Source organism: Ursus arctos, chromosome X (genome assembly GCF_023065955.2).
Source record: "Ursus arctos isolate Adak ecotype North America chromosome X, UrsArc2.0, whole genome shotgun sequence".
NCBI lineage: Eukaryota > Metazoa > Chordata > Mammalia > Carnivora > Ursidae > Ursus > Ursus arctos.
Genome location: NC_079873.1, coordinates 6,509,076 through 6,528,360, shown reverse-complemented (window position 1 = coordinate 6,528,360; position 19,285 = coordinate 6,509,076). Strand labels below are relative to the sequence as shown.

General features: G+C 51.4%; 1 protein-coding gene across 5 annotated transcripts in view; it reads right to left on the bottom strand.

Annotated features, from left to right (window-relative positions):
- The window catches only part of TBL1X (transducin beta like 1 X-linked), a 213,502-nt gene that overhangs the window by 38,500 nt on the left and 155,717 nt on the right, over nt 1-19,285 (bottom strand). For 4 of the 5 annotated variants that reach the window (XM_057309977.1, XM_057309975.1, XM_057309976.1 and 1 more), the window contains one exon: nt 10,412-10,519. The exons of the other annotated variant lie outside the window; for it this stretch is intronic. In XM_057309977.1, the coding sequence (XP_057165960.1) occupies nt 10,412-10,469 (58 nt within the window). In that variant the 5' untranslated portion in view covers nt 10,470-10,519. The remainder of the gene's footprint in view (nt 1-10,411; nt 10,520-19,285) is intronic. 5 annotated transcript variants of the gene reach the window in all.

Genomic DNA, 19,285 nt, shown 5'->3' with positions numbered 1-19,285 from the left:
AAAAAAAAGTACAACATGCACAGACATGCACAGATGACAGATACCAACCACAACCCAGACTCAAACTTTGGGACTGTGGTGGGGGCAGCCCCAGAGCTCCCCAAGTTCTCCTTCTGTCCCCACTCAGCGGATGCTGCATGTCTACAGGAGGATGCCCGACAAAGCTGGGGTGGTTAGAACACCTCCCATGCGCCCCTGTACTTGCTGCTGGGGGAATCAGGTGCCATCGTGTGAGTCCACGGGGACAGCACACCCGTACGTGAGCGCTTAGCTTCTCCCAGACCGAGCCTCACGCAACTTCCCTGTGCCGATGCTCACCTGTTTCTCCCCTCACCTTCACGCAGATAGGACTGACCTACGACATCACGTCCGTTCCAGGGGTACGTGATGGTCTGATAGTCGCATACATCGTGAAAGGATTACCACGACCACGTTAGTGAAGACCTCCATCGCCTCCCAGTTACATTTATCTGATGTGGCGAGAACACTGACGATTTTCTCTCTCAGCAACATCCAAACATACAATACACGACTGTGAACTATAAAGTCAACGTGGACGCGCATGGGTGCCTCTGTCAGTGAAGCATCTCCTTTTGGCTCAGGTCATGATCTCAGGGTCCTGGGATCAAGCCCCACATCGGGCTCCCTACTTAGCAGGGAGTCTACTTCTCCCTCTCCCTCTGCTCCTCACCCCTACTTGTGTTCTCTCTCTCGTGTTCTGCTCTCTTTCAAATAAATCAATAAATTCTTTAAAAAAAATTAAAGTCAATGTGCTGTCCATTATAATCTAGATCTTTCTGCGGTAATTAACCGTGAATATAACTGTTTCTGATCCTGTGACTCCCTTGAGCGAATCGTAGGGTCTGAGTGTGGTATTGGGGAGCCCTGACGCCTCATCACACACGTGCTGCTCACATCTGTGGGAAACAGGAAGGTGGGTCTTGTTACTGTCCCACAGGACTTCAAAGGTCCTTTCACTCAGCAGCAACGCGGAGATGTCATTCGGGGCTTCCTTATCTATGATGTGATGGAACAAATACTTTCCTTTATTATTTCTAAAGCAAAGGCGACCACGATCTCCAAGAAATGCTTGGCTTTACTGTTCCATAAAGATCCTCTCTTTAAACAGGGACACACATTAGCAATGTAAAAGTGCCTCTGTAGTCAAAATATATTTTTAGAGACTCGGATGAACAATAAGCCCTGAACTTTTGTTTAAATTAAGATAGCTGAACCATTTTTAAATGATTTCCCGAATCTGTGGAAATGTGTCTTGCATAAGAAGGCATTCCACGGTCCTAGGAAACATAGCGGAGCCTACCGCGTGATTTGTCAGATGCTGGGATTAGAGCGGGCAAAGCTGCTTCATCATTTTTGCAGACAGAAATTATTCAAAATATTAAGAGTAGCGCCCTTTTCCTGGTTATCTAACCTCCTCACCGGGAGCCCCCCCAAAATTATTATTATTATTTTTAAATCAGATGGAAAGTCTGCTACTCCCAATTATTTAATTATCTGCTGGAGATGCTTTGGCAGACTTCCGCCTTCCTCGAGGGGAAAAAGTGCCCTGGAAAAATGTAATAAAAACGGGGACTGCATTTTGCTCACTGTTAAAGTCTATTTGAGATCTGCAGCAAAAGGAATCAAAATATAGCCCAAGAAGATAAAGTGTGAAGAAACCGAATCCCATTAAAACCCCACTGACCAATAAAAACCCGCCGGAAGGAAAACATCCCGGAGCTAAAGGCTATGCATCAGTGGTTGTCAACCGGGGGCGAGTTCACCCTCAAGGGGACCTCTGGCAAAGTCCACAGACATCCTTGGCCATGACAACACAGGGGAGGGGGCGTGTTATTGGCATTTAATGGATGGCGATCAGGGAGCTGCTGGGGATCATTCCTTTTTAGTGCTGAGAGGAACCCCAGCGTCTGCAACCACAGTGCGTGGAGCCGATCGCCCACGGAGGCTCATTTGGGGAGTTTCCAATATCCTGCCATTACAAATGAAGCTGCTGTTTCCAGTTGTTTTTTTTTTTTTTAATAACTGGATTTTATCAGATAACAATTCAGCTTACAGATGACACCATGTGTGCCAAGGGCTTGTCTGGAAGACTGTACAGTTCTATTAAAAAGCCCTTGAATATAATAATGTCGACGTGGAATTCAGGTGCTTTCTTCCCTTCCTTTGGAGACCCCAAACTCTGGAGTCATCTCTACACGAAACCTCCTCCCTGTAACACTGTGACTTATGGTGGTAAAACACACGTAACAGAGTGGACCGTTCTAGCCATTTCTGAGTGCACGGGTCACTGACGTTAAGTACGTTCACACTGCTGGGCAAACACCACCGCCGCGCATCTCCAGAACTCTGTCAGCTTCCCAAACAGAAACTGTGTCCCCACTCAACACTAAGTCCCCATCGCGCCCTCTGAGCCCCCAGTAACCTGTGTTCTGCTTCCTGTCTCTGTGCATTCTGACGACTCCGGGTGCCTCGTGTCAGCCGACTTGTCCGGCGTCCGTCCTGGCATCTGGCTTCTGACTCTCAGCATCAGGCCCTCCAAGTGCATCCGTGCCGCAGCCTGCGTCAGAACGTCCCTCTTTTTTTTTTTTTTTTTTAATGATTTTTTATTATATTATGTTAGTCACCATACAGTACATCCCCGGTTTCCGATGTAAGGTTCGATGATTCATTAGTTGCGTATAACACCCAGTGCACCATGCAATACGTGCCCTCCTTATTACCCATCACCGGTCTATCCCATTTCCCCCACCCCCTCCCCTCTGAAGCCCTCAGTTTGTTTCTCATAGTCCACAGTCTCTCATGCTTCATTCCCCCTTCTGATTACCCCCCCTTTCTTTATCCCTTTCTTCCCCTACCGATCTTCCTAGTTTTTATGTTCCATAGATGAGAGAAATCATATAATTGTCTTTCTCTGCTTGACTTATTTCACTTAGCATTATCTCCTCCAGTGCCGTCCATGTTGCAGCAAATGCTGAGAAATCGTTCTTTCTGATAGCTGAGTAATATTCCATTGTATATATGGACCACAACTTCTTAATCCAGTCATCTGTTGAAGGGCATCTCGGTTCCTTCCACGATTTAGCTATTGTGGACACTGCTGCTATGAACATTGGGGTGCATATGGCCCTTCTCTTCACTACGTCTGTCTCTTTGGGGTTACGTCCCTCCTCTTGTAAGGCTGAATGGCGTTTCATCGTGGGGACGCGACACACTTCGTTTATCCATTCGTCCACCCGGGGACACTGGGGTTGTCTCCACTGCGATTTTCGGACGGAACATTCTATGCATCCCTAAGGCAGCAGCTCACCTCTGCAGGAAGGAGCACCTCTGTCCACGACGTCCGCCAACAGCCCTGCTGCCACGGCAGCTCACGAACCCGCGACGCTGAGCGGAGCCGGAAAGGGCACTCCTTACGACACGCGCGCTCTCTCTAACCAAGCAGAGATTCCAAGAAAATGCAGCAAGAGGCCAGGAGAAGGGGCACAGTCAGTTCTGACATAATTGATGGCCCCGAGCTCAGCAGACAGGGCCTCAGAGAAAGGTTTTCTTCCACCGATGAACTACAATTCCCAGAAAACCCTTCTTGAACCCAGGCAGGCTGGCTTTAAAAAGTACCATTTTAAAGGCCCCAGGTCACCTCCTGGTGTTGTTTCTGAAGGGACCTCTGTACCCTCGTACTGTTCCTGAGCACACAGCTGGGCTGCTTTGCTCCCCCCCGCGCCCCTCCCCCCCAGAAGGAGACCCACCCCCCCCAGCCCTGTCCTCAGCCCTACAGGGACCTCGGCTACTTCACGCAGCACAGCGTGGCTCGCTCTTCTCCAAACATTCTTTCCCCGCCTGGCCCCACGAAGCGGCTGTGTGCACACGCATGGTTCTGAAACCACTCCGTAATCTTTCCAGAAAGTAAGAGTTCTCTCTGTGTTTAGAACAGAACGACCTTTAGCTTTGTGCTGGGGCTTGCTGTGGAGACAAAATGCCACCCTAAGCCTCCCTTGCTCTCCCCTTAGATCCTAGCCACGCTGACCTTATACGGGGCATCACAGGGCATGGAAGGCTGCTTGGCACCTGGCAAGCAAAGCTTTACCATTTGTCTCGGCCTAGAAGCTCCACGTAATGAATGAGACATGGCACCCCGGTTCTGCTGTGAACCCCCAAAGTGTGAACACACAGTATTTCACTACCGTCTTTGGATGATGCATAATCTAGAACTATCCAAGGATGACACATAATACAGAACTATGTGTACATTATGTAAATCCAAGGAAACATGCCTACTCCTGCGTAGCCGGTCAACACGTGTGCAGACACAGCTCTCGAGGAAAACAGAACCCGGCGAAGACGCAGATTTTCGTTTTAGGGAACTGCCAATGCCCCTCTGTGAATAATGCATGCATTGTGACGTTAATGGAAGCAATAAACATGTATAATAAATCGGCCTCTCGACGACAAATCATGACAAATCAGAAAAGAAGTTCTGTGTAGAAGGAGTTTGCAATCATACCTGAAACCCTTCCCCATGAAGAAAGAAGTTCATCATCCCGGTGATTTGTAAGATAGGATAAATCAATTTTTACCATCTCCCGTAACAACAGGCTCCTTTTATTACCTGAAATGTGTGAAACGACAGCCCTCGGGACCACACAGCCGGGTGACATACCCGCCACCTGACAAAACAATTTCTCACTTGCGCTTCCTTCTTCACCAGCGGAACCAGCAGCGATCGTCGAGCCGTTTTACGAAGCCTCCACTTCTTCTACGTGGGCTGCCGAGGTCAGTCCCCAAACTCGAGGTGGGGGTGTGAGCGAGGCAGTGTGCAGAATTTCAGCGGCCGCCCTACGTGGGGCCCGATCTGGAGGACTCGTGCTTTCTGCCCCGAAGCCCGCACAGAGGGACGCACGTCCAGTCCCGACGCCCAGTCGCCTCCCCTGGAGGGCTGGCCAGGCGGTGGAGCGGTCTGTTTTTACGTCCAGAGCTGTGCTGCCAAAGCAGGAGACAGGGTCCATTTGTGGACACTCTCTCACTCAGCAGGTCGCGGTGAAAGTCACTGGCGGAAACCATGACTCCGTACAGGTTCCAGAAGGCTAATTTTAACCCCAAAGAGGAAGCATGAGGCGTCCTCGGTATCCTGCAGATCTGTCTGCCGGGGCTGACGTCCTCTTACCTACCTCCCAACTAAGCACAAATCAGCACCGCTCGTCCGATCGCATCTACAAAACCACTGATGCTTCTCGAGTGCCTCGCTGCCCAGCGACCCCGAGAAGGATGCAGTGGCTTCTGATAACCTTCAACCCACACTCAGCACACGAGCCAGCAATCCCACGCCTAGCTGCTCACCCAAGAGCAATGAACACCGACGTTCTCACAAGAACACTGTACACGGAGGTTTCTAGCAGCTTTAGTTGTGATGGTCAAAACCCGGAAACAACTCAACTGTTCTTCCACAGGAGAATGGACAAGCCAACTGCGGCACATTCTTACAACGGAATAGGACTTAGCACCAAAGAACCGACCAGCGACGCGTTCGACGGCGTGGCTGCATCCCAGGCGCACAACACTGAGCCAGAGCGGCCAGACTCCGAGGGCTGCACGCGGCTTGAGTCCATGGAGACAACGCCTCACACAGGCGTAACGCCACGGATGGGCCTCACAGTGTCGCGGCCAGGGGCTGTGCTGGGCAGACGCTCTGATGACAAAGGGGCCCGGCGGAGTTTTAGGGGTGATGGACTTCTCTCCCATCTCGATGGGACTGGTGCTTTAGTGGACTAGACACGTTTTGCAAAAACTCTAACCCCGTATTCTACAGAGGCTGAATTTTACTGCGTGAAAATTATACCTTCATTTAAAAACACAGATGCAACACAGGACGGGTGAGATCGGCCTTCTCGGAGATTGCCGAATGAGACCATGGAAACAGAGTGTGGCCACCATTTAACTGTTGGGGAAAATCTGGCTCTAAACCCCCAGCTCGGCTCTCCTCTCAAGACTCAATGGTGACACGGACCCAGGTCTGCGGACCATCTTTCCGTCCAGAAGGCATGTAGCTGGCCTTGCGGACGCAACGTAACACACACACTTTGCTGACAAATCCGCCAATACCGTGCATTTCGGGTCTTTCACCAGGACCTGGGCAACGCCAGGTGGCCACCCTCCTGCTTGTGCGACAGGACAGCCTCCAGCAACACTTCGTGTCCACTGCATCCCTCCCCAATTGGGTCTGGGAGGAATTATCTCCTTTGTAACTTGGATTTGGGGGTGGAGCCCTAGAGGAAACACTCAGGCTTTCAGGGACTCACTGATATTTCCCACTCTCCGTACGCACTTGCAACAGGCATCCGCCTCCCGCGCTACACGGAGAAAACAGCAGCGGCAAACAACCGCGATTCATGCGGTATTTGCAGGAGCCGCTCACACCAGCCTATGCAGGCTGAACCCCATTCCTACGCCCTGCTGCCTCGTTCCCTCACTGTTGGGGGGGTGAGGCGAGCCGGGGGCTGGGGGGGCACCCCGCTGCAATGCCCTGCTCTACGAGTGGCACACCCGGCAACAGAGACCACGCGGTGAATCCCCATACGGCAGAGCAAGGTCTGAGCCGCAAAGCCGGGCTGCCCCAGCTCCGGCGCAAGCCGACGCGGCCACTGTGGCGCCGGAGCGGGCAGTCCCAGCTGCCTCCTGCTTCGTCCACAAGCCTTGCTCGCCGACCAGCACTTTCTTCTTCAGAATGCCGTGAGGCCGTTACGGAGAGAGCTCGCAAGTCTACGGTATGCACCAGTCGCTTTTACGGGCAAGCCCGCGGCTCCACACAGTGAACGACGGTCACGGCGACATCGCCGCGTCCTGGCAGGTTGAGGGACGCGCCTCTGCAGTGGAATCTACCTCCTCCCTCCGGGGAAGGCCAGAGCACAACCCAAGATGACCTCGATGGTGCCGTTCGCGGGCAGAGTCACGAGCAAGCCCATCCTTGAGGTTCTGCCCAAGTTTGAAGACGTGTGACCTGGATTCTCCCAGCCAGGAAGCTGTCACCTTCAACACGCCGCCTTCCCGCTCTCGGGGAGAGACAGGTTCCTTGGGGGATTCACGGCACCCACACCGATACAGAGGACGCGGCGGTGGGATGCAGACGGACGGTACTGGAGACGGACGGCCAGGGACGGCGTCCGTGGCTCGGTGTACAGAAGGCCGGCTCTCCCCTTGAGTTCGGGTGACCAGGACCAGGAACGCCCGGGGTTCTAGGGAACTAGCTCCTCGCTGCGCGCATGCAGCGGGGCTGGAACCTTCCGGGGCTATCCCCCGACCGGCGAGGCGAAGCGCGCAGGAACCAGAGAACCAGCTGTCTGCGTCCCGCGAGGCCATCCCCGGCCCCTCCCTCCTGCGCACCCACCTTCCTCCACACAAGGCATAAGGATGGGGCCTGCTGCCCAAGCCTTGGCAACACAGAACTCCTGGTACCTCTGGCAGAGAAAGCCGGACTGGGAGGAGTGGAGGAAGGAGTCACCTGTGGGAACACAGGGCTCATTTGTGAGCCCCCGCCCCCCCACCGCTAGAAAGGAGACACCGACAGGCTGAGAAGATGCTCTCTGCACTGGGTGGGCGCTCAAGAAATATGTGCTGAGCCGAAACTCGAGGATTTGAGAAAAACACAGAAAACGACCCCAAAAGGACCTCTTGGTATTTCCTCTCCTCCTGCTTTTGAACAAGTCCTCGTGGGGGACTCCAGGCCACTCCAGGACTCACGCGGTCCTTAGAAGAAGGCGCAGGCATGGCTTTCTGGAAGACGTACGCAACACGTGTATGGAAGGACTCGGACAAGCAGGACAGGGGCTCGCAGACACAAAATCCACAGGGGTGAAAGCCTATCCTCCTGTCCCCCGACTCCCCTCCTCAGTTGCCTGGTGACAGAGCTTTATCAACAAACAGGGGCCCAATGCAAGCAAACATGAGAAAACAAAGTATGGCCTTTCTGGGGGAGGGATGGTTTCTGTGTTTATTCCAAGAGGCCAGTGGTGCTCCTGCCCCCACCGGGCCTCGGGCCCCAGGGACCAGCCAACCGAGAAAACCCTCACTCCAGGCGACCCAGGCTCTGCAAAAGGTTTTCACATCATTTACTTATCCTGAGGTTCGGCTTGTGATTTCTTCACACATTCTGACCGTACTTGTGCCTCCTATCTTTGTGCACAAGGGTGCACACAGAAAGGAATCTCGAATTCCCTGCTGAAAGTCCACGGGGGAGCACGCAGCTGCGTCACGGGGGAGCACCTAGCTGCACCACGGGGGAGCACCTGCACTCCAGGTGAGCGGGTCCCCCGACTTCCCAGGGGAGTAAGGTATGAGAGCCGTACTACTGACTCCCCAGGCCCACAGGGCTGAGGTCATACACATTTTATCAATTTCTTTTATTCTACGTTGGGCAACAGCCAATGCAAATGATGTAATATATATGGAAAAAGAATGTGCGCGTTCCATGAAAACGCTAGCTGGGTCCCCAGGGACGGACAGCCAGGACTGGCTGCGAAGACGTGTTTGTATGTAACACACTATGTGTCCACTGTTCTTCATTACTTTTGCCCACGATAACTTTTTTTTTTTGCAGGGGAGGGGAGGCTCCAGTGGGGTAAATAACTTGTTCGGGGGTCAGAGCCTGAGCCATGTGGTCTGGACGTAACCCCCACCCAGCTCAGCCTTCCAGGCTAACTCTGGGAGAGCCCAGACCCAGGGGCTCACGAGCTGGTTTTCCCTCAAACTCGTCCATGTGTCTCTGGAAGGTGGAGGCCCACGGACGGGTTTCCTTTTTGAAAAATCAAGTTGCAGAACATAATGATAGGATACCAAGTGTACAAAGTTTAAATAACGCACAAGACTGAGAATGATGGGTTGCACTGTGTCCTGCCCCAAATTCCTAGGTTCAAGTCCTAGGCCCCCGGTTCAGCTCCGAGAGTGGCTTCATTTGGAAACGGGGTCACTGCAGATGTAATGCGTTAAGATTTGGTTATACTGCAGTCTGGTGAGGCCCTAATCCAGGAGGGCTGTCTCCAAAAGGAAAGGATCCTGGAGAGAAGGATCTATAAGAAGGAGAAACGTGACAAATTCGGACAGAGGGAGCAGCACACGGGGAGAAAGCTGGGTGACGATGAAGGCTGACACAGGCGTGATGCCTCCACAAGCCGTGGAGCAGCAACGATGGGGGGCAACCCCCCACAAGTGGGGAGACAGGCACGGAACAGACTCCCTCACGGCCTCAGAAGGAACCCACACCGCCCAAACCTTGAATTTGGACTCCGGTCCTGCAGAACGTTGAGACAACGTATTTCTGTTCGAGCCATGGCCCCAGTCTGTGGTCCTTCCTTACAGCGGCCATCACGAACTAATACCTCAGGGCCTACGCTGCTTAGGAAGAGACCGTGTGCACAGTAAGTGCATGGGGACAACACACACCAAACCTGGGGGAGGCGGGCAGTCAGCACTGAGAAGAGAAAGGGGACGGCACCGGAGAGTCGAACACGGGCATCCCTCGGGCTCTGGAAATGCTGTAGTTCTTAATTTGGGCGGATAGGTGCTGACAACAATGTTCTTCATACATGTCATTTTGCGCATCTCTAATGAAATATTTTGAAGTTTTAAAAGTTTAAAGACAATATTCGCTTTAGAAATTAATTAAAAATCTAATAACATTAATTAAAAAAAGAATTTGGAGTCTTGAGAATGTAAAAAGCACCCACAAGCTACCCAGTAAACCGTGTGGAGGCTGTGCCGGGGGGGGGCAGCTGCGACACTGTCTAACGCGTGGATCCGGGCTCGGAGGCGTCCAAGGACTTCCCAGAGGGCTGCCTTTGTTCTGTGACAAAGCCAGGCCAGACCCGGGGCCTCGGGCTCTTGTCAACCCCGTGCCCTGCCCCCTGAGGATGCCAGCTGCTATTCCCAAGGTCTACCCTGTCGATAGGGAGCACACATCGGGCCTGTCCAGTGCTTATCGTCAAGTCACGTCTTGGTCACAGTCACAAGTGTTGGAAGAAACCGGAACCATTCGTACATTTTGGGAAACTGCCAAGGGCCCCCGGTGGGGTGTGGTTTAGGAGCTCCAAAGATGAGTGGTCTTAAATCTGAGAGATTCATAGATACAGACAGCATGAAGACACACCAGCCCATCCATTAACGCCCTTTCCATGTCCGTCCCAACTGCTCTTGACCTTAACTGCAATCTGATCTCATCCGGGCAGAAAGAGCAAGGGAAGACAGAACACAAGCCCCACCCCACCCCACCCATCTCCTTCAACGCTCTCACTAAGAACGTCACCTGCTCTTCTTTTCTAGCCTGGTTTTCCGATCACTGGTGGGTGGTTGCGCATGTGGCATACTGCAGATGGGTTTCCAGCTGACAGAAACCCAAGCCTCTTACCTGACTCCTGGAGATAGCGATACACCAGGAAGTTCACCTCGTCACTGGTTATGCTCATCTTAGCCTCACCTCGCGGCGATGAGGTCCGTACGATGCGGGAGCCACCCTCTGTGAGACGACAAGAAGAAGTGGGAAGAGCGTTTTGAAACACTGCCCGTTTTTTTGTCCCTGTATTCTTTCTTGAGAGGACTAAAAAAGCCATACCCATGACGGTATGATGGTATCACCATGAAGATAACTATAATTTCGTAATATATATATATATAAAATATTTATAAAATATATACATTCAGGAGAAAAGTTTCAAAAACATGAAAAAAGAATAAGGCACTGGTGTATTTTATAAGGCTGGGATAGGGTCAGGGATAAACCACACTAATGACAAATTCAGGGGCAACGGAAAACGAAAACAAAACCCAACTTTTTATTCAATAAAAATCACATGTGCATCGTGATCACAATGGATTTGGTAATGAGCATGCACGGAATCCTGAAGTGCTGTCTGACGAGCTTGGGTGGATAGGACACTAAGCGCTTTTCCAGGCAGAGGAGATTAGTGAGTAGACCAGAAGTCACGTCAACACCCCTAAGGCAGGTGACCACATGGACCAGATTTTGCCTGTTGTTCTAGAAAAGCAATTAGCCACAGTACCTTTCACTCATAAAGTTTAAGCGATAAAACCGACGGTCACTCTACGTACAGGCCGTAGGCAGCACTGAGAAGGGAAACACACACGAGTGAGGAGTGAAGTGTACATGTCTCCTCGACATCATTTCTATAAAGAAGCCAAGTCTCAGGAAGATGGAGCACGAACACAGAGCAACCAAAGAGAGAATCTGATTTTCTTCACAGTGATCCTAGTGACCATAAGAGCAAGCGAGCCCCAGGAGAGGAGAGGAGAGCGAGGGGGAGGGGGAGGGGGAGGGGGAGGGGGAGGGGGAGGGGGAGGGGGGAGGGGAGGGGAGGGGAGGGGAGGGGAGGGGAGGGGAGGGGAGGGGGAGGGGAGGGGAGGGGAGGGAGGTCAATCAAGCAAGCACAACTCGTCTTATACACCAACAAAAAACACACCAACAAGAGCATTCACTCCGAAAACAGCCGAAGCCAAGAAAAGCCACGACCCCGTTCAGCGAGGTCACCAACACCAAACATTTTTAGCTGTTGGGGAACTGTCTTCAGACCCTACACCATACATTTTCAGGCATTTTTACTGGTGGCAGAACTTTCATCATTACATGAGAATTAACTTTTTGTTTATTTAGAATAAAGATAAAAGGGCGAAGCAGACCTTCAAGGAGTCACACAAAAGGCCGCTGTAGGGGACATACCCAGTGAGCCCCACCCTGGTAAGATCCCCTCTCACATGTGGGCAAGACCTGTGACTCACTTCTGCCCCACGGAATACACCAAAGGACGGGATGTCACTCTACTCCTTAGGTTATGTCCTATGGCAAGGGTGACCAGATGTCATTCTCCTCATTATTGTATCATATAAGATCCTGTCTTAGTGGCCTGAAGGGAGACATTGCCCTACTGGCCTCGAAGATGAAGGCTGTCATCGTGTGAACCGCCCACGGAACTGGGGACAGCCCGCAGGAAGCTCTGTACAACAGTCCTACAACCACAAGGAACTGAAATTCTGCCAACAAATGAGCTAGGAAGACAACCTCCTCCCCTCCGCCCAAGCTCCAAATGCCGATGCAGCCCAGCAAGCACCTTATCTGCAGCCTGTGAGGCCCTGAGCAGGGAATCCAGCAAAGGGGGGCCCGGACTCGGGACCCAGAGAAATGTATTGTTTCCAGGTGCTGCAGAAATGTGTGGCCATCATTAGGCCTCAGTGAAGAACGAACATGCTGTCTCTTGGGTCACTGCAATTCTCACCTGAGTTACCAGGATTTTGCCACTCAAGAACGCTTATCTTCTTCAGCTACTTTGCTGATAGTCTGTACTTGTGTATATACTGAAAAGAAAAGCTGACAATCAAAATATAGATCTGTCCTGAGATTGGTTTGCATCCTGGGGAATTCATTCATAAGACAGTGTCAGGAAAATATCAGAGACTAAATAAAAAATTATGAAATCTGAGCATAACCAGGTGAAAAAAAAACATTATCTGAGAGGACGTAAACAATAACAAAAACACATATCACAGAACGCTAACGCTGAAGAGACTTCTGGAGACGTTACACGGGCAGTAACGACGAGTCAGTTACAGGACGAATTCACTCTATGGTGAATGGCTGGGCCTCGCTCAGGTGATCAGGTCATGAGGGTGGGGCCCTCGTGAGTGGGATTAGCGCCCTTGTAAGGGAGACCCTCCAAGAGCTCTTGGTCTTTCCGCCAAGCGAGGACACAATGAGCAGAGGCCCATCTGGGAAACAGGAAGTGGATCCTCACGAGATACGGAATCTGCCAGCGCCTTGATTTCAGCCTTCCCTCCTCCCGAGCTGCAAGGACAGAATGCCTAGCTGCCCCGTCTGGGCTACGTTGTCACAGCAGCCTGAAATGACACACACCACCCCGGCTCCATTCTCTTTTTCCATCAGGTTGGGTGCTTAGAAATAAGTAAAGTCTAACGGGCTCTTAGCATCGGTACTTTTTGACATTGGGGGCCAGATGATCCTCGTTCTGAGGCTGACCCGGACGCCGTGGGACGCTGACCAGCCTCCCTGGCCTCTGCCCACTGCAGGCCAGCACAACCCCCTCCCCCAGAGTTGTGATGATCAAAAACGTTGCCAGACGTTGCCAAATGTCCCAAATGGCAAAACTGCTGGTTTTCTCTGGAGAAGAAAAATCAGCATCTTGCGTCTGAGAGGAACTGCATTTACAAAAACGCAGGGCCATGTGGGGGCAGCTCACAGATGCTGCTTATGACACAGCCAGGCTACTAAAAGTGATCATTTAAAATGCACCATAAGAGCCAGGCTTTTCCAGATAGCCCGTGTCAAATCTTTCTACAAAATTATCAGCAGTTTCATTAGAAAATTCCGATTTCTTTCTTCAGCATCCAGATCCGTTTTGTTTTCTAAGGAGAAAAGGTCCCAGCACCCCAAGAGCCAGGTTCTCCTTCGCCAGCCACGAGTGTCTGCAATGAGCCCAGGTGTCTGCACGGCGTTCACGCAGGATTCTGGAGCCTCCTCAACACACCAAGGATGGGGGACTGCTTTGTTCCTCTTTTCCTTTACGCACCATCATTTCCTGCAGCTAGGAAACTTCTGCTTCAGCTCTGGCTCTCCTGTTTCCTGATCATAGACTGAGGTTCTCTCTAAATTTATAAGTTAGGATACGCTTCTCCCAGTATACTGTTCACTTTTTAAAGGCTTTTTGATTTTTTTTTTAAAGATTTTATTTATTTATTTGACAGAGATAGAGACAGCCAGCGAGAGAGGGAACACAGGCAGGGGGAGTGGGAGAGGAAGAAGCAGGCTCATAGCGGAGGAGCCTGATGTGGGGCTCGATCCCACAACGCCGGGATCACGCCCTGAGCCGAAGGCAGACGCTTAACCGCTGTGCCACCCAGGCGCCCCTTAAAGGCTTTTTGATTTGAACGCAGCGGAGAAAAGAAAACAGAAACCAGCCTTGGCCTGCAAGAGAACCAGGTGAAATGTCATCTGGTCCACAACTCTCGTCCTATGTCCCCCTGGCTGTTCTACGTCAATGACATCGTTTAATTTTTGAAAACAGAGTAATTGGATCACACCTCCCCCACAACTGAACAACTTCTTAACTAGCTTTTAAAGGATTATTTTTTTTAAGACCTAATTCCAGGGGGGCCAGGCAGCCTCAGTCAGTGCAGCCTCTAACTCGATTTCGGCTCCAGTCATGATCTGGGCCATGAGATTGAGCCCCATGTCCAGCTCGTGCTCAGCAAGAAGTCTCCCTGAATTTCCTTCCCTCTGCCCTTGGCCCCTCCTCAGGCACACATGTGCGCGAGTGCTCTCTCTAAAATAAATACATAAATCTTTTAGAAAAATAATAAAGGGGCGCCTGGGTGACTCAGTTGGTGAAGCGTCTGCCTTCGGCTGAAATCATGATCTCAGGGTCCTGGGATCGAGCCCTGCGTCAGGCTCCCTGCTTGGCGGGGAGCCTGCTTCTCCATCTCCCCGCTGCTGGTGGTCTCTCTCTCGATCTCGCTCTCTCTCAAATAAATATGTAAAATCTTTAAAATAACTAAATAAATATAAAACCTAACTCAAAAAAAAAAAAAGGGGATTTACAGTAACCAGTGAAGGAAATGCATTTACAATATACGTGTATATTTTTAGACTGTTTCAACACAAACACGAGAACATTCTTTGAACTAACAACAATACATTTTTTTTTAAAAGATTTTATTTATTTATTCAACAGAGATAGAGACAGCCAGAGAGAGAGGGAACACAAGCAGGGGGAGTGGGAGAGGAAGAAGCAGGCTCATAGCAGACGAGCCTGATGTGGGGCTCGATCCCAGAACGCCGGGATCACGCCCTGAGCCGAAGGCAGACACTTAACCACTGTGCCACCCAGGCGCCCCTAACAGCAATACTTAATCCATTTCAACTCCTTGGGTTTTTTTTTTTCTTGCACGATTTTATTTATTTATATGAGACAGAGAGCACGAGCAGAGGAGAGGGGCAGAGGGAGAAGCAGATTCCCCGCTGAGCAGCGAGCCCAACATGGAGCTGAATCCCAGGACCCTGGGATCATGAGCTGAGCCAAATGCAGACGCCCAACCGCTCAACCGACTGAGCCACCCAGGCACCCCTCATCTCACTGGGTTTGATTGCACTGCAGTCAGGAGAAACCCACAACAGTTCACAGGGTGTTTACAGTTGCAACACCTCTAAGCAACCTGCTTGAAAGCGGTGGTGGTGGTGGGTCTGATGGGTCCACTTTACTTTTTTGACACCAGTGAGTAAAATGGCTGATCTCTGCTTGGCAAAAGTTACCAACGTCCCCTCATAAGCGTGGGAAGTGAAGTTCCCTATCCTGTTTCCTCCACGACCAGACCTAAATTTCACAGGATGGGAGGAGAAAACGATGGATTTCCACCCAGGGTTGTGCTGTGCAACTGAGTGTAGAGAAGCACACTGGTATTCGTGGCACTGAAAGGTCTCCGAGGGCAGCAGCGGTCAGCGGGGAGGGGAGGGAGTCCCCACTCAGCGTGTCTGGTTGGAGCGTCTGCAAGGACATTCCGCCTCTCCGGTCATCTGCCACTTCTGAGTCTGTCCGCGAGCCAAGGCCGAAGGAAGGTGCCCCCGTGCTCGTCTTTACCATAACCGGTCATGAAATATCACGTCGACAGGAGGAGTTCCGACGGTCGTGTTACTTCTCAAGCCCCCCACTCCTGCCTCTGCTTAAAGATGAAACAGCTCTTACTGATGGAAAAGAGAAAGTCAGGCAAGGCTGTGAATCCCTGAGCGTGGGCTGCTCTGTGTCCACGTTCTACTCGGGGACAGGACAGCCAGGGTTCTCTACATCACACAAACAAAAGTCACATTTCCATGAACATTTCCACTCCGTCTCTCGCTCTTTTGTTTTGAATGTGGTAAACAGAACATATAACTTACACTCATAAGCCCTTCAGTGTACAACTCGTTAAAGACATTCATACTGTTGTACAACGATCCCCACCGTTCATTTCCAGAACCTTCTCATCTTCTCAAACTGGAACTCCATTAAACACTAACCCCCCACTTCCCCCATCCCCTGGTCCCTGGCACCCTCTGTTCAGTCTACTTTTCATCTCTATGATTTGGGATTCCTCCAGGGAACTCCTCAGTCTGATTTTTAATTTATACGCTTCATGTCAAGAAAATGGGACAACGTGAAATGACCAACGGTTTGATTTTAAGGGGCAGCATACTGGGGCCACAGGACATTTCTCTTGGGTCCTCATGACCTCTCATGTCCCCTTTCCAGAGAGTCCTTTCCTGCAGATGCTTGGCAGACGCACTCGGCCACCGTCCCCGCCCGATGAGGTTCTGGGCTTCACACTCAATAGGCCGATTCATCGTGGCCCGTGTGCACCAGTCCCTGTTTTGAAGGCCTTTCTCGCCACTCAATAGCCGAAATAACAACCCCACAGTAAAGAGTGAGTTCCCTAACTTCACCTCACCCTGCCTTCCCTCCAGTAAAGACTCAGATATTTGAAATGAGAACACAGGCCAGGCACACCGGACACGGGGAGGCTGACGTGGGTCTGTTCAGAGGCGCCGCAGGGCTGCCAATCCCATCACGGCCCTAACTCTGGCTGCGTGCTTTACCGAGCTCTCAGCACCGTGCACTATTTCCAACAAAGTCCTCTTAGGAAAGCAAGCGTGTGGGGAGAATGAGGTATGAGGAGGTAATGGAGAAATTACCGAGTATCTCCTAGATTCAAGGCATGGTGTTTTGGCAATACTAGGAATTAAACACATTCATACGCACACTGACACACGCACGCACTCACGCACACCTCTTCCTTTAAGCTGTTTAGTAAGATCTCTATGCAAATAATGAAAGGCGCCAACACTTAAGCCCCCCCATAAGCCACACAAAGTATTACGGGGAGTGGGGGGCCGGGTTCCAAGGAGGGAAACTTTGGAAGAGGGGGAGCGTAAATTCCTGCTGATGAAGACAGCATCTGGGGAGGATGATGGGAACAGGGAGACAGAAAAGCAGTACAGGAGCCATGTGTGGTGTGTGTGTGTGTGTGTGTGTGTTGTATGAGTGTATGACTGTGTGTGTATGTGTGTGAGTGGGGGGGGGGGCTGCTGTGTAAAGAACAATTTGACCTTGTACGACGTACCAGACGCTGCCCTGGACCCAGGGCAGGAAGAACTCCGTCTGTGCTACGGTTTGCTGTGAAACGCCGTTAACGTCTATCATGTGAGGCAAGCTGGCCTGTGTCCTGTCTTCATTCTGGAAGAAGGATTTTCGCAGGCACATGCCTGCGCTGGCTACAACCGTCAGGGTACAAATGTGTGGGATTCAGGGCGCCTGGGAACTAAGAGCCAGTCAGTCTGACTTTTCATCATACCCCCAACCCCTTTCTAGCTCCAGGTTGGCGGGCAGGTTACGTGACTCAGCTTCTCATCTCCTAACGTTGGATCACGACAGCCCTACGCCCGGGAGAGGCTGTGAGAATTCAGCGTTTGTACAGAAATTCTCAGAGCAGGGCCTCAGGCACAGCAGAGATCCACGACTTGCTAACTACTCCTCGTATTCGGCCGACGGTGCACGTCCCCAAAGAGAGTGAAGCAAGCCTTCTGGAGGCATCGGAGGGACACAACACCCTCAGCAAACGGGCTCGGGGCTGGTCCCCTGGGAACGGTTCCTCGGTGGTCTGCAAACACGCCAGCAGCACGTGTAAACCCGTCAAAGCCAGCACCATCCGGAGACACCACATCTAGCGGGTTTCCAGAACGGCATCCGTGCCCAACTCCAGTTCTGAGAACTCCAGTGCTGCTTCCCAACCTCTCCAGTTCCAGGATAAAAGACAGCTGTGGTGGCACCAGGACACCGTCCTTGGCCTCAAACAGATGGGAAACAACAACAAAAAACAAAAACCCAAACAGGTTCTTAATGAGTGCACACGCGTGTCCTTTCTGGCCTGACCCAGTTGTGATCTGAGACACCTGCCATCAGGTTGATCTGAGGTCTTCAGTGGGAGGGAAGGGGAGAAGCACCCCCCCCCACAGCGAAGGAAAGCCACAACATCCCCTCCTGGAGCTGCCTGAAGACGTGGGGGCAGCGGGCCAAGGGCTGAGCACGTGTGCACAGCGCCCCGCCGAACAGAAGCGTTCCAGGACGCTCGGGCACTTGGGGTTGAAGCCGCGGAGAAGCGGAAGATGAGTTATTTATAGTATTGCTTTTTGCAACTGCATCTCGAGGTGGCAGAAAGTCCTATTAATCACGGTTCCCTTCCCAAATCAGTGCAAAGTTCAGTCACAGAGAAATGTCGCTGAAGGGTTTCATTCGATTTAGCACGTACTTACGGGGTTTTCTAGGCTAGCATTCTCCAGGAAGGGAGGGGATCGCCCCAAAACAACAGAGTCTGAATGGCCATTTAATTACCTTAAACGTCGTAACCCCAAGAGACCTACTTGGGAGTTGGCGCGGAAGGGAAAGGCAGAAAGGGCCCGAGTCTTGCCAACAGGAGGGGGCCTTGTCCCGAAACAGTGAGCAGAGCACACAGGATTAAAGGAGGAGAACAGTGCTCGTCCAGCATCATTAGCGGGAAAAGCTTCTCTTCTAACAATCTGCCCCATTGTGAAATCGTCTCCTGAACTCTTTTAAAGCAGCCCTTTCCTCTGGGGATGGAAGAAAGTTTGTCTGATTTCTCGTCCCTCCTCGCCCGCTGGCGTTGACGCTGGAAGAATCCATGGCTTAAAGTAATCTTCTGGAAAAGGCTCAGCTCTCTGTGACTTGTCTCCATGCCGCCTGAGGACCGAGAGCCAGAGCAGCTGGAAAATCTGCTCGAAATGACCTCATCCCACAAAAGGCACTTCCTGCGTTTCTCCGTGGACGTTCTGACTCGAGTGTCGTGGGTCCTACCCTCCCTGTTTGTTTCCCTTGCGATGTGTTTCTCTCTTTCAACGGAACGAGGTTTATTTTTTTACACAATCAGTGGTCAGCTGAAGATGAAATTTTTAATGCGTGTAATAACACTTCCATACCGTCCTTCTCTAAAATCTGCTTGGGGACCAGCTTACGTTGGAGGTGAAAGAGGCTCGCTTTATCACTCTGCATTATCTCTTTCTCCTACGTAAGTGTCATTAAGACAACATGTAGCTATGCAAACACTTTGCTGTTCAATGACGGCATGATTCAATAAATTATGGCATTTACAGTTTGACCCCGATTACGGGAAGATATACACGTGGAAAATACTGGGAGGAAAACACATGAAAACA